The sequence below is a fragment of the Typopeltis vanoorti genome, chromosome 9, assembly GCF_054136105.1.
Source record: "Typopeltis vanoorti isolate ZY-2024b chromosome 9, IOZ_Tvanoo_1.0, whole genome shotgun sequence".
Taxonomy (NCBI): Eukaryota; Metazoa; Arthropoda; class Arachnida; order Uropygi; family Thelyphonidae; genus Typopeltis; species Typopeltis vanoorti.
Genome location: NC_143557.1, coordinates 111,287,016 through 111,305,270, shown reverse-complemented (window position 1 = coordinate 111,305,270; position 18,255 = coordinate 111,287,016). Strand labels below are relative to the sequence as shown.

The following is an 18,255-nucleotide window of genomic DNA, read 5'->3' as shown; positions in this document are numbered from 1 at the left end:
TCAATGTAGAAAATTCAGAAAACAAAAAGTAGCCCATTACTTAACTTTCAATGTAAAAATTCTAAAAAATAAGAAGCGAATAAATTTGAACAGTATTGCCAGACATACAATATTCTGAGCAGTGTTGCCAAACATACAATATAAATAGGGATGCTAGATTAAACATGGAATTTTTTTGCTTTTATTATATTAGTAGTATTATAATGCTTACCACCCCCCCCCTCTCAGCATTCACAGTGCCTCAGGTGGGTACTACTGCCCAGATTAAGAACCACTGCTTTAGACAAAACTGATGTGAGAGCAATAGGTCAATAGCTTGATGGTAAACATCTCTTTTTTGGGGAGAACTGGTTGTATATGAGCTTTCTAGCATGCTGAAGGGTGGATGTCAGCTGAGTACAGTTTAGTGAATAGATGACAGAGAGCAGGTTTTAGTTCAGAAGCACATCTCTTGAGCACAATGGGTGGAATTCCATCAGTACTGGCTACCTTTATACCTAGTCTAACAATAAATACTGTTACAACTTGAATAGCACATAAACATTTAATCTATCAATAAATAATGTACAGCTTCAGTACATATAAACCACATGTATAACGTGCTTATAGCAGCACTCAATATTCGAAATGTCCCTCTTTACCTGTGTGCATGCCCAAAGTCTGCGAGGTCACATACACAAGTAACTGTAACAAGATTACAACAGGTATCTGGATCTGAAAATGAAATTTTGTTGATAGTACAGTAAACTCTGTTTATTATGTATAAAACAGAGTTTACTGCATGAACAGAATTCTTTCCAAGACTACACCTAAAAATAAATATATACATTACATTAAAACCATGCCCCCTCTCATACATTAAAGGAATACCAGGAAAAATAAACAAAATACCATGAATACACCTTAATGGAATCTTTTAACTCCTTTCAAAATTAAAGAACATATTCAATTCTTACAAGGATCCCCTTCATTTCCCACAGCCTATCCTGAAATGTACTGAATCCAATGCACCTTAACTTTCCATTATATAAGTGAACAGGATGCACAAAGTTCAATCTGAAAAAAGGGAACAAAAATGACATATTCAATTTAATAATTATGGAAGATCGAGTCTTTTTTTTTTTTTTTTATCATGCCCTGGATAGTCTACATATAACTGACTGGAAGCACTTGTTCCTCACACTGTACCAAAGTATGAACACAAATTTAAAGAAGCCTGTGAAATTCTAATCACCCACCTAATCTCAACAGTAACGAATGTAAAATTCTCAAGAAAACAGATAGCACATGTTAAACATCCAAATAACTTCTTATTAATTATATGAAGAGCCAAAGGCTTCAATTCGGCGACATAAACTTATTTAAGTTATTAAATAAGTTACTTAAATAAGTTTATGTCGCCGAATTGAAGCCTTTGGTTCTTCATATAATTAATAATTTATTAGGACACCTTCTTGGCAATTCTCATAGTAGGGCATATGTAAGTTCTGTTTGCTATAAACTTGGTATTTCTAGGTCTACCTACTCACTGATGAGACCTCAATAAAGGTTGAAACCGGTCTGGGTAGTGACCTTCTCTCACTCATAATGTAGAACAGTAATACAGCTCCTAGGAGCTGGGTTTCATTATGGGGAAAACTGAGGCCTCTTTAACCTACTCTACTACTATGCATTCTATCTATATTTTCTCTCCTACTATCTGCTGACTCTCAGCCTATCTTACTCTACAGGCCGATGATGAAGATTTGTTGAACTCAGAAATTATTATTATTAATATCAAGAATAGTGATCGGAGCTTGCTCCACCCTAACCATGAGTTGCCTCAGTGTTGCACTCCCTAAAGGGTCAGTTGTAACACTATCCAGGTATTTGCTTACGCTTGGACTTGACAAACTTTATATATTTACTATATTCGGCATGAAACTCTTTCATCATCATCATCAAATTCCTGCCATGTACCCTCAAGAGGTGTACAGGATAAGATAGTACTACATGAAAAAAATTACATCTTTACTAACTTCCTATCTACAATTTATCAATCTGTTACTCATCAAGACTCCAACATTATCAGCTCTTATATTTCTATTGTCTAAGGCACTTTGTACCGTATCAATCCACCTATATCTTCTTGGCAATTCTTCCTCTGGGTCGTTTTGCTGCCAACCTGGCAGAGAAACATTTGTTTTGCTAATCTTTTTTCGCCCATTCTGTTTAAGTGACCATACCACCTGAGATTAGCTCTGCTAATGCATTCCTGGATGTTGACAATGTCAAGTTCTTTCCTAATATCCTCATTTTTAATATGATATTGCCATTGATGCCATCTGTTCACGCCTATAATCTTTCTCAGGACTCTTATATCTGTGGTCTCTAGTCTTTGGTCAAGTGTTTTACTTCTGACCCAGCTCTCAGATCCATAAGTTAAAACTTGTTTGAACACTGTCTTGTATACAGCTAATTTAGTGTTCCGACTAATTTCTCTCTTATTCCATATGAATTTATTCAATTGACTTCCCACCATACCAGCTTTGCTGATTCTGTTGTCTATTTCTATATTTAATTTACCATCGTCAGTAAAAATCGTGCCTAAGTAGCTGAAATGTTTTACTTGTTCCACAGTTTCTCCATTCACAACACAGTTGACATTTTCAATGATTCTGCCTATTTTCATTGTCTTTGTCTTTTTATTGCTGACCTTCATCTATTATATCTATGTAATACATATTGTAATATGTAATAGATATTGTTGTAATAGATATTGACTATATCTATTACAACAGCTATTCAATTTAGTCAGAGAATCTTGCAGACTTGTAGCAGATTTATTTAGAAGTATAACATCATCTGCATAAAGCAAAGAGCTGACATTAACATCTCCAATTTTGATATCATGTTTAATACCACTTTCCTTCATAATGTGATCCATATAGATAATGAATAACAGAGGGGATAATGTACATCCTTGTCTCACACCGGATTTAACATTAAACCATGTTCCTGTAATTCCTTCAATTCTAACTGCTGACTTACAACTCAAATAAAGACTAAGTATTGCTTGATATAATGCCCCATTGACACCATATAACTGTAGCGTATTGAATAGCTTCTCTCTTGGCACCTTGTCATATGCCTTTTCCAAATCGACAAAACTTAAATACAGATCTCTGTTATGTTCCCATGCTTTCTCGACTATTTGTCGTAAAGTGAAGATTTGATCCTGACAGCCTCTATTTGGCCTGAATCCAGCTTGTTCTTCACCAAGCTTTTCTTCCACAATTCTTCTCAACCGTTTCTCGAGTATACTTGCATAGATCTTGCCAGGAACACTCAGTAGGGAAATACCTCTGTAATTCTCACATGCAGTTTTATTTCCCTTTTTATATATGGGTACTATGAGAGCTCTACTCCAATCATCGGGAATTCGTCCCTCTGTCCAAGCTTTCTGAACTATTCAGTGCAGCCACTGTAAGACTCTTATACCACCATACTTCAGCATTTCTGGTCGAATATCATCTACTCCTGCTGCCTTTCCACATTTCACGCCTTTAATGGCTTTTTCTACTTCAAGTATGGATATGTATTCCTGACTGCATGCCTGGTCAGTGTTTTTTATCACTGTGCTGTCATCACTGCTTGTTTCATTTAGCAGTTTTTCAAAGTAATTACTCCATACTTCAAGGATATCTTTTTCTCCCATTTTCATGTCACCTTTATCATCTCTAACTCCTTTCACAGCACTCTTTCCTCCATTTCTAAGCTTCTTCAACAACCTCCAGAATATTTTCCCACCTTCTTGATATTTATTTTCTATATTCTTGCCAAAGTCCTCCAATGACTTTTGTTTAGCTAGTTTTACATGGTGTTTAGCATTCTTGCATTTGTCTCTGTATTCTCTAAGAGCACAAGCTGACTTATTTGTCAGCAAATTTTGATATGCTTTCTTCTTTTCCTTCACTGCCTCTTTAATTTCCTGTGTCCATCAGGGAGTTCTGATTTTATCCTTGCAGACAACCTCACCACATGCCTCTCTGGCAGAATCAATCAATGTTTTCTTCAGAGTTTGCCACTGAATCTCCAATGTTTGATTCCTGTTCTTAAACTTGTTCATTTTTTCTTCAATAATCTTTGTGTATTTTAGTCTACAGTTCACATCTGAGAGCTGCTCAACTTTTATTTGCTTTAAAACTTTCTTACATGTTATTCTTTTCAATATAAAATTCAATTTTATCCTGCTCAAGACTAAATAGTGATCACTTCCAATTTCAAATCCTTTGTACACTGGTGTCCTGCACCAGGAAGAAAACATCACTATCAACAATAACATAGTGAATGAGACTTTTCTTATTCCTAGCCTCTTCTCTCCATGTGAATTTGTGCACATTTTTATGTTGGAACATGGTGTTAGTAATAACCAGTCCTTGTTCTGAGCAGAAATCCGACAGATATTTGCCATTATTATTAGCTTTGCTCTTTTCTCCAAATTTTCCCAAAATATTTTTGTATGTCTCACAATCATTTCCTGCTCTGCTATTCAGATCCCCAACAAGGACCAACTTTACCTTTTTCATTGTGTCAGTTGCTTTTTCTAAAGCCTCACGAAATTCCTCCACTTCTACCTTAGTAGAACCTTCAGTGGGACCATAGGCACAAATAAGTCTCATTGTCAAGTTCCCCATTCTGATATTTGCCCACAATACTCTACTTGAGACTGACTGCCATTCAAGAAGATTAGCCTCGTATTTTGTGTTGAATACTATGGCTACTCGTTCTTTTCCTCGATTGTCATTGCCTGAATATAACATTTTGTATTTATTGCTCAGAAAGATCTCACCAGTTTTTGTCTTTTTTGTTTCAGTCACCCCTATTATGTCGATCTGGTACTTATCTAATTCCTCAGCTAGCTACATTTCTTTGCCATTCAGGCTTCTTATGTTGATAGTACCAATCTTTAACTCTGGTGATGTCGAGTTGGGGGTTTATTTTCAGATTTTTTCCAGTAGCTGACGTTTCGCTGTTCACCCTGGTTCCCTGGCGAAAACAACGGGGACCTTGTTTAACCGGACGATGCCCCAGCCGGCATGAAATTTTGTCATGTCGTACCATCATTTTTTATTTTGGTTTAACCAACAAGAATACAATTTGGTTGGCTAAATCCCAAATTGCCAGCCCATCCTCGTTCGTTCAGTATCCAAGTAGATTCCCAACAGGGTGCACCACGAGAAGGTGAGGATTGGACATTAGGTCAGAAACCCTGGTCTGTTCTCCGCATTCCTTTAAAGGCTATGTGGAGGTCTCCTCTCAGTTATACAGCTTTGACCCTTAAGCACCCCCATGAAACTCTTTGAGTTTCTTATTCGGCTATGAAACATCATGGGATGTAATATCCCTTAACTTAAACAAATAACTTCTGTTTTAAACAGATCACATGTTAGGATTGTAGGTCTCCCACAATCATCTACTTCAGGATTCTTGCCAATAATTTGACAACCTTAACACTTCTTTCAAATACTCGATCATCTGTTTGAGATGAACTGATTGTGCATCTGTTCTAGCTTGGCTTCAATTAATTTGATTTTTGCAGTAAAAGGTTTGGTTAATAGCAGCAAGGCTAAAAGCTTTCAATGCATTTTTCTAAATTCAGGAACTGTTTCCTGAAGGGAGGCACAGTGGGCAGAAGAAATGCTGGTTGTAGTTCACAAGAAGTTCATGTTTCTAGTTCACATGGCATTAATAATGATAAAAAAAAAACACTTAAAGAGTACTTATGAGTTTCTCCATGATATTAATCCTTTTGAGAATTGCTGCTACAGTTTCACTTGGTAAAATTTAAGTAGGAAATCACTCGTAAGAATGATAAAAATAATGAGCACCCAATGCAAGTACCAGGTGTGGCTAGTAAATAACGAGACTGGTTGCAAAAATGTGGTTTATTATTACAATTGTACAACTTAATTGTTATCCCCCTTCAAACATATTCTCCTTCTCTATCTATACACCGTTGCATAAGAATTTTCCATTGTTGGAAGCAGTTCTGAAAATTATCAGGTGTTATCTACTTCAGTAGTGGTGCCGTTTTCTTCTTTACCCCAACCACTGACCGAAAATGGGTGCCCTTCAATGCAGATTTCAACTTTGGAAAAAGATAAAAGTCGCATGGAGCTGAGTCTGGTGAGTAAGGTGGATGGTCCAACACTGGGATCTTCTAATCAGCCAGATACTGCTTTACGCACTGTGGGCTGGAGCATTGTCCTGATGGAGAATCCAAGCATTGTTCTTCCACAGATCGGGTCTCTTCTTCCTCACTCATTCTCTCAGCTTGGCCAGAACCTCAAGGTAATAATGTTGGTTAACCGCCTGACCTGCTGGTACCAATTCAACCATTATCACACCACTGATATAAAAAAAAAAAATTGATAAGAATTGCCTTCAGTTTTGACTTGCTCATTCTTGCTTTTTCATTCTCAGTGATGTGGGAGTTTTCCAGTTCATCAATTGTCACTTTGTTTCTGTTTCTGGACTTAGCTCCATGTGACATTTATCTTTTTCCAAAGTTGAAATCTGCATTGAAGGGCACCCATTTTCAGTCAGTGGATGAGGTAAAGGAGAAAACGGCAGCACTACTGAAACAGATAATACCTGATGATTTGCAGAACTGCTTCCAACAATGAAAAATTTGTATGCTATGGTGTATAGATAGAGGAAGGGAGTAGATTGAAGGGGGATAACAATTAAGTTGTACAATTGTAATAATAAACCACGTTTTTCGGTTCGTTATTTAACCAAAACAACCAGTATCGTTATTTAATAGCCACACCTCGTATACTTTTTAGCTGATACATAGCAAGATATTAATATTATTTAGCAACCAGCCAGGTGTCAGGTATAACGGATATAGCCAGAATATAATTTAAAGGTATCTGATTTTTATATTTCAAAAAGAACTTATGTAGTGTGTTGTATACCACAAGTAACACCAGAAATTGTTTATCATATATATATATAAATCATTATTAATACTATTTCAGTATTTTTTTTTAATTTATGAAAAGCAAACATATATCTATAAAGACAAATGTAAACTCACTTCTAGTCTTTTTGTCATTGTTGACAAAATTGAAGGCTGCACTTTAGATGATGATAAAGCTTGATGTAATTCCCCTTCTTTTTTTTCAAGCATTTCTTTCAAAGAAGCAGTTCTCTTTTCAAGAAGAAGATTTTTGAAACTTATTTTCTGCTGTATTTCTTGAATAGCCAAGATAAATTTACTGTACAACAGATTTCGCTCCTCTTCTATCTAAAAATTATGAAATTCAGTATGATGGAAAATGTAAACTATTTTACAAACAAATGGAAGTACTATTAGATATACGAAGAGCCAAAGACTTCAATTCGGCGACATATGACATGTTTAAGTTAAGGGATATTACATCCCATATCATTTCTTAGCCGAATAAGAAACTCAAAAGAGTTTCATGCCGAATATAGAAATTATATAAAGTTCAGTGATTCCAAGCGTAAGCAAATACCTGGATAGCAGCAACTGACCCTTAAGGTAGTGCAAGCTGAGGCAACTCATAGCAAAGGTGGAGCAAGATCCCATCACTATTCTTGATATTTACCCATAATGTGAACTTAGCTCCTAGGAGCTGTATTACTGTTCTACATTATGAGAGGAGGTCACTACCCAGACCGGTTTCAACCTTTATTGAGGTCTCATCAGTGAGTAGGTAGACCTAATTAATACCAAGTTTGTAGCGTACAGAACTTACATCCCTTCTATGAGAATTGCCAAGTGGTGTCGTAATAAATTATTAGATATATGAAGAGCCAAAGGCTTCAACTCTTTTGAGTTTCTTATTCGGCTAAGAAATGATATGGGATGTAATATCCCTTAACTTAAAAATGGAAGTACTTTTCTGATTACAATAAATTTAAAGAAACACAACAATAATAACCAGTAAAGCTTTTACAACCATGTTTTTTTTCCAATTTATATAAACAAACACGCTTAGGAATTAAGGAAGAAAATTTAATGAAATATAGTTCAAAGTAACGACAGCTGTAATACTGGCCCTTCTTCATGATATTGGAATTATTTGGTGCATTTTTTGAAAAGCAGAGTTTCATTATCATTTCATTATCTATCAATTTTTAATAAATTTCATATTATTATATTTAAATAATATTAAATAATGTGCCAATATTGAAATAAAGTAATTTCTTGCTATTTCAAAATCCAACTTTTAAAACGAAGCTGAATTTTGGTCAAGATGGAAAATCAAATGGAAACACTTCAATGGATACTTGGAATCCAAAGGAAGATTCTAGGTATCTAACGAATAATATGATGCCCACTCACTCAGACTGCACTTTGAGGGAGAGATGGGAGAATAAAGAGCAGTGACTGCTGAAGCCAAGCCTTATTGAGGTTGAATAAATTTTCTCTATACGCAAGATAAATTTCATATCCTCTTTCTTTTATTTTACAAACTAACAAAAGTTCAAATTGCAAACCAATTTACCAGAAGGGAAACCCCCCCCCCCAACAAACTGGTTATTTAAACAATATCTAAGTAAGAAACATGAAATTCAGCATATTTAGGTTTTCATGTCAAAATACAATGAAACTTGCATATCTTTTTTAAAAAACGTAACTCTCATCTTGTTCTGCTTAAAAGACTAGATTTCCACTTCAGTTACAAAACGTGACTTGTGTTTTTTTTTTTTTTTTATGTGTCAAATCTATGACAACAGATTTGACACAAAAAAAAGACCATAGACTAACATATCAATAAAAACAAAAGTGTAACTTTGAAAAATTATTCTGACGATATTCTTTCTCACACTTGAAAACTGTACATATATACATTATCATATCAAACCTCAGGGCTCACAATGGTGAGTATGGGCATGGCAAACCCGAGATACCCGAGCTAGACCTGACCTTACTTCCAGCAATATACATGGTATATTATATGTGTAGACTGGCCTTCTACTCTTCTTTCCTCTACTCTCTCTTACTTCTTGCTCCTTTCCCCCAGAGGAAAAAGGCAAGCTTAGTTGCCCTAAGGTGGCAGCCCCACCACAAAAAATTGCCTCCTGTATCTTTGCCCTCGAGTTCGTAACTTTCACCGTTCCCCCTTACATAGTCATTTCTCAAATGAACCTTTCTAGTCACACCGCACATCCATCTAAACATTCTCATCTCCGCTACCTCCATCCTGCTGATGTTATTTTTCCTCAGGGCTACAGTTCCCAAAGCATACGTTATAGCTGGTCTCACTACTGTCCTGTATATTTTGCCTTTTAGATTGATCGGCACCCTCTTATCACATAGCACTCCAGCCATCTCTCTTCAGTTCCTCCATCCTGCATCCCACTTCCTTCTCAGCCTCACCATCCTCTTTCATTGTTGAGCCGAAGTATCTAATGTCACTGACCTTCCTGATGACATTTCCTTCCAGCTCCAGATCTGTCTCCTGGCTGCCATCTGCTTTGCACCACATATACTCGGTCTTACTTCTGCTCAGTCTCATATCTCTCTCTTCCAGTACTTTCCTCCAACTTTCCAGTTTGGCAGCCACTTCTTCTCTTGATTCTGCACACGGCACGATGTCATCTGCATATAACATAGTCCAAGGCACGTCTTCTCTCACCACCTCCATCACAATATTAACAGGAACGGACTTAATGCAGACCCTTGATGCAAGCCAACTCACTGGAAAACTTTCTGTCACTCCCAGGCAGGTTCGAACACTTGTCTTCACATTTCTGTACATCTCCTGCACCAACCTGACATATTTCTCCGGGATCTTCTCCCTCAGACACCTCAAGACTTCTTGCCTTGGCATTCTATCATACGCTTTCTCCAGATCAATAAATACCAGATGTAGCTCCCTGCTTCTCTCAAAACTTTTTCATCATCTGTTGTACCCCAAAGATAGCATCTGTGGCCAATCGACCAGGCACGAAGCCAAATTGCTCCTTTGTAATCTCCACCTCCTTCCTCAATCTTCCATCAAGAACCCTTTCTAGGATTTTCATTGTGTGGGACATCAAGACTGTAATTCTTGATGTCCCACAGGGTAAAGACTGTAATTCTTACAGTCTTGTGCATCCCCTTTACCCTTGTAGATGAGGACAAGAGGACAAGACTACTGTTCCTCCATTCCTCGGGTATATTTTTCTGTTGGCAAACTTTCATGAACAGGTCCCACAGCAGGTCAATTCTCTCTTCCCAGAGCCTTCCATGCCCCCACTGGAATTCTGTCTGGGCCCACCGATTTTCCATTCTTCATCCTCTTCATGGTCTCCTTTACTTCCACTCTACTGATGTTCTGCACCATCCCCTCAGAAGGCTGTCCATCTTCTCTGTGAGTCCTTGCATTTTTCCTCATTGAAAAGTCCCTCAAAGTATATTCTCCATCTGTTTCTTATGATCTTTGTGATTGTCTGTGAAAATACTAGTGGTGGTGGCCAGTAGATGGCATTGGTGTAGATGATGATGGTAGTTGTGGTTCCTGTAGTTGGGGATTGAGTGGTGGAAACAGAGAGATGTGAAGTAGGTGCCCTCCCTTGATGAGTCTTTAGACTCCTTGGAGGTATCATGTAATAATAATAATAATGCTAACATAAAAAAATACACCAAAAACTTATAAAATGTTGTAAATGAACCTAAGTAAAATAAAAAAAAATGGTATAAAAAAAGATGGAATAAACTCCGAACTCTAAATTTGCTGGAAAAAAATTTTATCAGATTATTAAAATTTTTAAATAAACTATATACAAATGGACAAATACCAATAGAATGGAATGCAGGTATAACAATACCTGTATTTAAAAAGAGGATAAAACAAAACCTGCTAATTACAGAGGTATTAGTTTACTGAATGCATGCTACAAAATATATAGCAGAAATACTTAATGAAAAATTGAAAATATACAATGAAAAAATATTATTAGAATGTTAAAATGGCTCTACAATGGATGCAGGTTTTTGTTTAAAGCTGCTTATAGAAAATAGAACAGAATTTAATTTATAAACTCATCTTTTGCTTATAGATTATGAAACAACAGCATTTGACAAAGTAAAAAGATACATTCTGTTTGATATATTACAAAGAATAAATATATCTACTATTTTACTATATGCAATATTGAATACATACAAAGATAATGAAATAAAAATAAATGAAAAAATGTCTGAAAAACAATCTATAAACCAAGGAGTAAAACAGGGATGCCCTCTGTCTCCAACACTTTTTAATATTTATATTAATGAAATATTAATACAGTGGAACACCTTAAACAATTCAGATATGAAAATTTCTCAGAATAACAAAATAAATATGCTATTATTTGCAGATGATCAGGTAATAATATCAGATAAGGAAGACAATTCACAAAGAGCAATATATAATTTAAACATTATACTAGAACAGTTTGGAATGAAAATATCCATAAATAAAACTAAAACAAAGCATTTTGTGGACAAACTCCAGTTAGAAGTAAAACAGTAATTAATAATGAAATAATAGAACAGATAAATACTTTCAATTATCTTGGATATGAAATGTACATTATTACTACCATATATTATCGCGTATAATGCGAACTTGAAATTTTGTTTGAAAACTAGCCCTAAAATGTCACGTATAATGTGATCTGTTAATCTTGTTCCATAACATTATAAATAATACAATACAAATTAACGAAAGAAATATTTATTTTAAAACAAAATTTCAGAATCCTTTAAATTCTTCATCTTCTGAGTCATCAAACATTTCATTTATAAATTCATCTGTAGGCATTGCATCATCAGTGTAGCAGCTGTCATCATTGTCATCATGCTCTCCATTTTGTTGTGCATCATCCTCGCTTACGTATATGATGTCATCTTCGGATCCAACTATTGAATTACTTATTCCACATTTAAGAAATGAGTGTTGAATCATTTCAGATGGTATCGAATCCCATGCTTGTTTAACCGAGCTGGTGACTAGAGCGATCTCAGGCTTCTGAAAATTCCCACCCTTTGTCATCTTCACCAAACCAGATGACATCCATTCTCTCCATTTTTCACGTAAGTGATCTTTAAATGGCTTATTCAAGCTGACATCAAGTGGCTGCAAAACGGAAGTTAGACCACCCAGTATGACTGCTAGGTCTGTACATAGCTCATGCGCTTTCTCTTTGCTTGCCTCCGTTAAATGTGTCTGGAACATATCCCAGACTAACATGCCTTGTTGATGTAACAAGCTACCTGGATGTATGTTCCATACTTGATCCAGCCACAATTGTACACCTTCTTCATCCATCCAACCTTTCTGATTGGCGCAAACAATGACACCTGGGGGAAATTTCATATGCTTCGGAATTTTCTTCCTTTTAAATATCACTGTCGGCTTTAATTTGGTTCCGTCTGCCATGCATGCTAGAACTGTAAAATGCGTTTTTTCATGTCCTGTTGTTTTTATGAGGACACCCTTTTCACCAACTGAGTTTACTGTTCGATTCCCAAGCATATGAAGATGGAAGGCAGTTGGTAAAAGTTGTAAAGACGATATCTCAAATGAAGACTACAGGCCTAGAAGCTTGGAAAGTTGCAGAAGAAGAAGGGGGAAAAGAAGAACAAATTCAGCTGTTTGAGAAAATAGACCTGAACATGGAGAGTTTAGCAAGTTGAACTGAATGAGGGAAACTGCAATTGCTTGCTACAGAAATGTATGCAAAATAAAAAAGAAAAGACAAACTGTGCAGATTAAGCTGAATATAATGCACAAATAAATTTTTAAAGAAGTCTACTCTTTTTTTTTCCCTGTAGATGTGCCTAGATCTTCCATAAGTTTTGTATATGGCAAACCATCATCAGAATACGAATACATCGTTGTAATTCTCGAATTTGTTGCTGGTAAACTATAGATGTTGGCAGTATGAATATCCTCCATGTGCATGTATAAGGCTGATTTCTTTATGTAATGATGAATTAATAAATTTATTGCATAAATAAAGAAATTTTTCAGATATTTTTGTTTCTTGAAGAAAAACACAAATACTTATACGGTCATCCCTCGACTTATGTCCATTCGAGTTACGTCCGTGATCCCATAAGGGAATAAATAACATTTCGGCTATACTTTCGAGCAAGATGCAAGTGAGCATGAGGTAAAGCACGCAGAGTAGCAACAGGGCTTTCAGCGGCAACCTCCCTCGGCAGTCGGCACGTGTCTTCAACAGTTATTCTGGTTATTTTGTGTTTGAGAAATAGGTTATTTGTGTATTTATCGTTAAATATTTTGCGATGTTTTGTGCAACATGGCATCTACACACACAATCTAAAAACCTAGTGAAGAATCACAGAAAAAGAGGTGAGCAATTGATCTTGAAATGAAGTTGCAAGTTATAAAGCAATATGAAGCTGGTAAGCTCGTCAGTGTGATCGCACATGACTTCGGATGGTCTCATTCTACAGTGATGACCATTTTGAAAAATAAGGATAAAATTGTAGAGGCCATGAAAGGATCTGCTCCCATTAAATCAACGATAGTAACGAAGCAACGACAAAGGCCTATCGGTGATATGGAAAAGCTACTTGCATCATGGATAGAGGGACCTGAACCAAAAGCGCATACCTCCTTAGCAATATGACCATAACCGCTAAGACACTAAGTCTCTTCAACATGATGAAGGAGAAAGCAAAACTCGATTATGACGACGAATTCAGCGCTTCTTCTGGTTGGTTCATGAGATTCAAGCAGCGTTTTGCACCGCATAATGTGAAAATGTATAGGAATCTGCAAGTGGGGGGGGGCTTTGCCTGGTTTGCACCACTCCATGGATTTCCTAGGAAAAAGGATCAGAATAAAGGAGCATGGTTTCATCCCTGGTGACAATGGTTCCAGCACTTCTGATTCCTTCGGTAAAGCTCTAAAAACCTGTGGGAACAGGTCATACAATGCTCCTTTTGAATTGAAGGGAGAAGTCGGGGCACCCACCTTGCAGTGACCTTCATCATGTGAAGCTTTTCGTGAATGATGCAAAAGACAGCTGTTATGGAAAACCTCAACCTTGCTAAGATTTATTTGAGCTTCAGCCATCTGTCATTGAGCAGTTTCTCCTCAACAAGAAAGACATTTTCCTCAGTCTTCACTTCTACAGGCAGACCATCACGAGGATCATCTTCGATGCTCTCTCTTCCTAGGCAAAACTGTTTAGACCATTCCTTCACAGTGGAATATGAAGGAGAAACCTCCCCATAAACACCATCCAATCGCTGTTTGATAGCACTTTGAGAAATCCCTTCCTTTGGCAAAAAAATTTATCACAGCACAGTACTCAATTCCTAACATTACAGTCACTTAGTGTGTCACATGTTAGTCAAATGAGTGCCTCCAACTGAATAACACAGGTAGAGAGTTGAAACTGGTAAAGTAACCTCCCCATAGATGGTGCTATCTGTCATGCATGATGTTTTAAAATTGACGTGAATTTTTTGGCCAGAAACTTTTGGAACTTACCTCATATAACAGGGTTTGCTATAGTAAGAGTTGATTGCACACATTTATAAGACAACAAAAATTATCAAGAAATTCATCAATGCAATTATGCTGAAAACCTGTATTAGAGTTAATTAATTATAAATCATATGTAGTTTATGCAAGGGTTGATTTCTTAAAGGTTTAATTTAAACGTTTAAGAAATATCCTTACAGATTAATTAAAAACATGATTTTTTTTTAATTTTGTTTTTAATAACCTGATTAAGCAACCAAGTAACCTGAAATGAAAACTTGTGTTAATTTCAGGTTTTCATTTTAGAATATATTGTGAAAATGTTGTTCAAGTTTCCAAAATTAAATTCACCAAAACTTTAATTTTAGAATTTCAGTATATTCCTAAATAAAATACACTATACTTCAGATTAATTTAATATTAAATGGGCAAGCCTATAACAAATGACAATCATGTAGCAACATAATGAACAGTAACAATTTTTTTTATTGCCACAGTCAACTCTCACAAAATTAAAAGGCCATTTATATGGAGAGTAAGAATAAGAAGAGAACAGAGATATTTTATAATACGTAAGATAATGGAGGATTACTTCCATTATTTGTGAGGGATACGTTCTAAGACCCCCGCGGATACCAGAAATGAAGGATAGTACTGAACTCTATATATCAGGGGGTGTTCAATCCATCGATCGCGATCGACCGGTCGATCGAGGAGCAATTTTTGGTTGATCGCTTGTGTATTCCTCCTTACTTATAAATTTAATTAAAACTGAAAACATAATATTTTCTTTATCATTATTTTGTATTATTTTTAATTCACTTTAAGTGTATTGCTATTGTTTATTTATTTTTTTGTTAAAATTGTCAAATCAGTAATTTTCTTATAAGTCCAGGTAAATGAATTAATTTGGATCAGTGGAAGTCAAACAGCAGGCAGAGTGAATTTGATTAGAAGCAAAGTGTAAAAACTCGATTGTAGCTTAAATATTAAATATTCCAAAGCACATTACACATCGACTTTTTACTTAGGTTAAGTCCCATGTGAAAATTGTAAAAAAAAAAACTTTGTTTGTCTCGGTATAGTTTGTATTAGATATTTTTGTAAATAACTCTTTTGGAGCTAACTGTATATACTGCTTTAATAAGAATATGTTAGAGTGTTAAAAACAAAGGCAATGTTTTTGTCGGCGAAGCTGTAGATGGCGGTATTAGAAAGATTGTTATTGAAACTTGTATGTATGAGAAAGGCTTGCAGGCTCTAAGTGCAAACATCTCCAAAGTCAGTCAGAAAGAGTTCAAACAACTTTCCAATGGCCGGCAACTTCTGTTGTACAATAATGTTTGCTGGCTCAGCAGAAGTCAATTTTTAGAAAGATTTCTTGTATTAATTAACGATATAAAAAATTTTCTTGATGAAAAAGGAGATATTTATCCACAATTGAGTGGTAAAAGATGGTTGTTACACTTATCATTTTTAGTAGATTTCTGTACGAAATTAAGCAATTTAAATTTAGAGTTACAAGGTAGAGATAAAAATTTAATTGACATGTGAAGTTCAATAAAAATTTTCCAATAATACTTATTTTTATTAAAGAAAAATATAAATGACTGCAAATTCAGACATCTCCCATATTTATTAAAATTTGTTGAACAAAATCAAGAAATGCTTCGCTATGATTTAAAAAAATTTATTCGTGAAATAGAATTAGTTGAGGAAGAAATAAATTCAAGATTTAAAGATTTAAAAAAAACTGAAATGATTGTATCTTTTATCAATAATCCATTTCAAGAAAATTTGAACATCACAGAAATTTCAAATAAAATTAGTGGACTGTTTGATATAAACCAAGCTGAAGTAGAACTTGAGATAATAAACATTCAGAATAGTTTACATTTAAAATCAATAAACAATGAAGTCATTTGGAAGTATGCACATGAAAAATTCCCAACATTAACTGATATTGCACGAAAAATTCTGCTGTTTTCAGATCGACATGCTTGTCAGAATCCGCTTTTTCAAATATGACCGTCATAAAAAATCAATTAAGAAACCAAATTACAACTGATCATTTGGATGATTGTCTGTGATTGGCCACTTCTTCATATCAACTAGACTATGAAAATATTGCAAGGTCCAAACAATGCCAAATTTCACATTAACTTTTTTTTTTTTTTAATCGACCAGCATTTCCTGTAACTTGTGAGTTTGTAATCAATCTGTTTTTATTAACTTTGGTTTTCCAAAATAGAGAAATAAATATTTTATTCCAATATTTTTTTTTTTTTTTTTGTTGTATTAAAATATTTGTTGTGTTAAAATAATTAAAAGTGATAAACAAATTTTTAAATACACAAAGTTTTTAGTTGTGTATTTATTTTTAGTTGTTTATTTGTGTGTAATCAGATATCAGGTTGGGGGAATGTGATCTATATAAGAGAGTAGATCGCCGAATAACTTATATATAAGAGAGTAGATTGCTGAATAACTTTTTATAGAAAAGTAGCTTGCATAGTAAAAAAGGTTGAACACTATTGCTATATATACTATGCTTTTTCCTATACATACATAAATACCAATGATAAAGTTTAATTTATAAATTAGGCACAGTAAAAGATTAATAACAATAATAAAATAGAACAATTATAGAACATTAGAACAATTTGCAGTGTGGTGGTGGGTGGTAGATGGCGTTGGTGGATTGAGTGGTGGAGACAGAGTTATAAAGTAGGTGCCCTCCCTCGATGAGTCTTTGGACTCCCTGCAGGTGTCACGTAATAATAATTTTGCTAGCCTGGTTGGCCGAGTGGTTAGCGTATTTGCTCTCCAGCCAAAAGGCTGCAGATTCGAATCCCACCTTGGACATGGATGCTTGTGTTTGTCTGTGAAAATACCAGTTGTGGTGGTAGGCGGTAGATGCCGTTGGTGTAGCTGCGGTTAGTTGTAGTTGGTGGACAGTTGTAGAGTAGGTTACTCTGTTCTGAGTAACATGATGAAATTTCAAGCTGTCCCGCCTGGGACATGAATCACCCCTTAGTACTCCTTCGATGAGTTCTTGGACTCCCTGGATTTGCAACGTAATAATAATAATAATAATAACAACAACAATATACTGCAATAAGTCATATAAAATAAATGTAAATGGAATCTTAGCAACCTCAGCATATGTTAGTTTTTTCTCTTATGAAGTCAAGAACCTTTACTTAAATGGAAGCACTTTACAGCTTCTCTTTGGCATATCCAAATTGCCAGCATCACTACTCTTGCGCTTTGGGATTATAATTAAGAAAAATAAAGGTTACTTGAACACAAGCACTGCAATACTGTGAGAATCAATCTGATAACCGAGAACTACTCCGAATGGCACGCAATTTAAGTCTTATGAAATATTTATTTCTGGAATTTTCCATTTAATATTTTCAAATTTAAATAACGACCCTGGAATGGAAAAGGTAAAACAAAAATGGAAACGACAAAATATAATACACATAGCAAACTTGAATGTAAGAGGAATAGCATATAAAGAAATAGAATTAGACCAACTATTAAATGAAAGAAATTTTAAAATAGCAGTAATCATGAAACAAAAAAAAATTAAAAGGAACTATGAGAACCAAAAATTTTAATGTGATATACAGTGGAGTCGATAGAGACCAAGGAGCACAAGTAGGAGTCATGATTCGGATTCATAACTTCCTTTCAAAACAGTTAAAACATTATAAATTATGGAATGAAAGAATAATAG

General features: G+C 35.2%; 1 protein-coding gene across 1 annotated transcript in view; it reads right to left on the bottom strand.

Moving 5' to 3' along the window:
- The window catches only part of LOC150103424 (dynein regulatory complex subunit 4-like), a 199,200-nt gene that overhangs the window by 49,288 nt on the left and 131,657 nt on the right, over positions 1-18,255 (bottom strand). Inside the window, exon 8 of the mRNA XM_090398147.1 lies at positions 7,085-7,294. Within this exon, the coding sequence (XP_090254273.1) occupies positions 7,085-7,294 (210 nt within the window). The remainder of the gene's footprint in view (positions 1-7,084; positions 7,295-18,255) is intronic.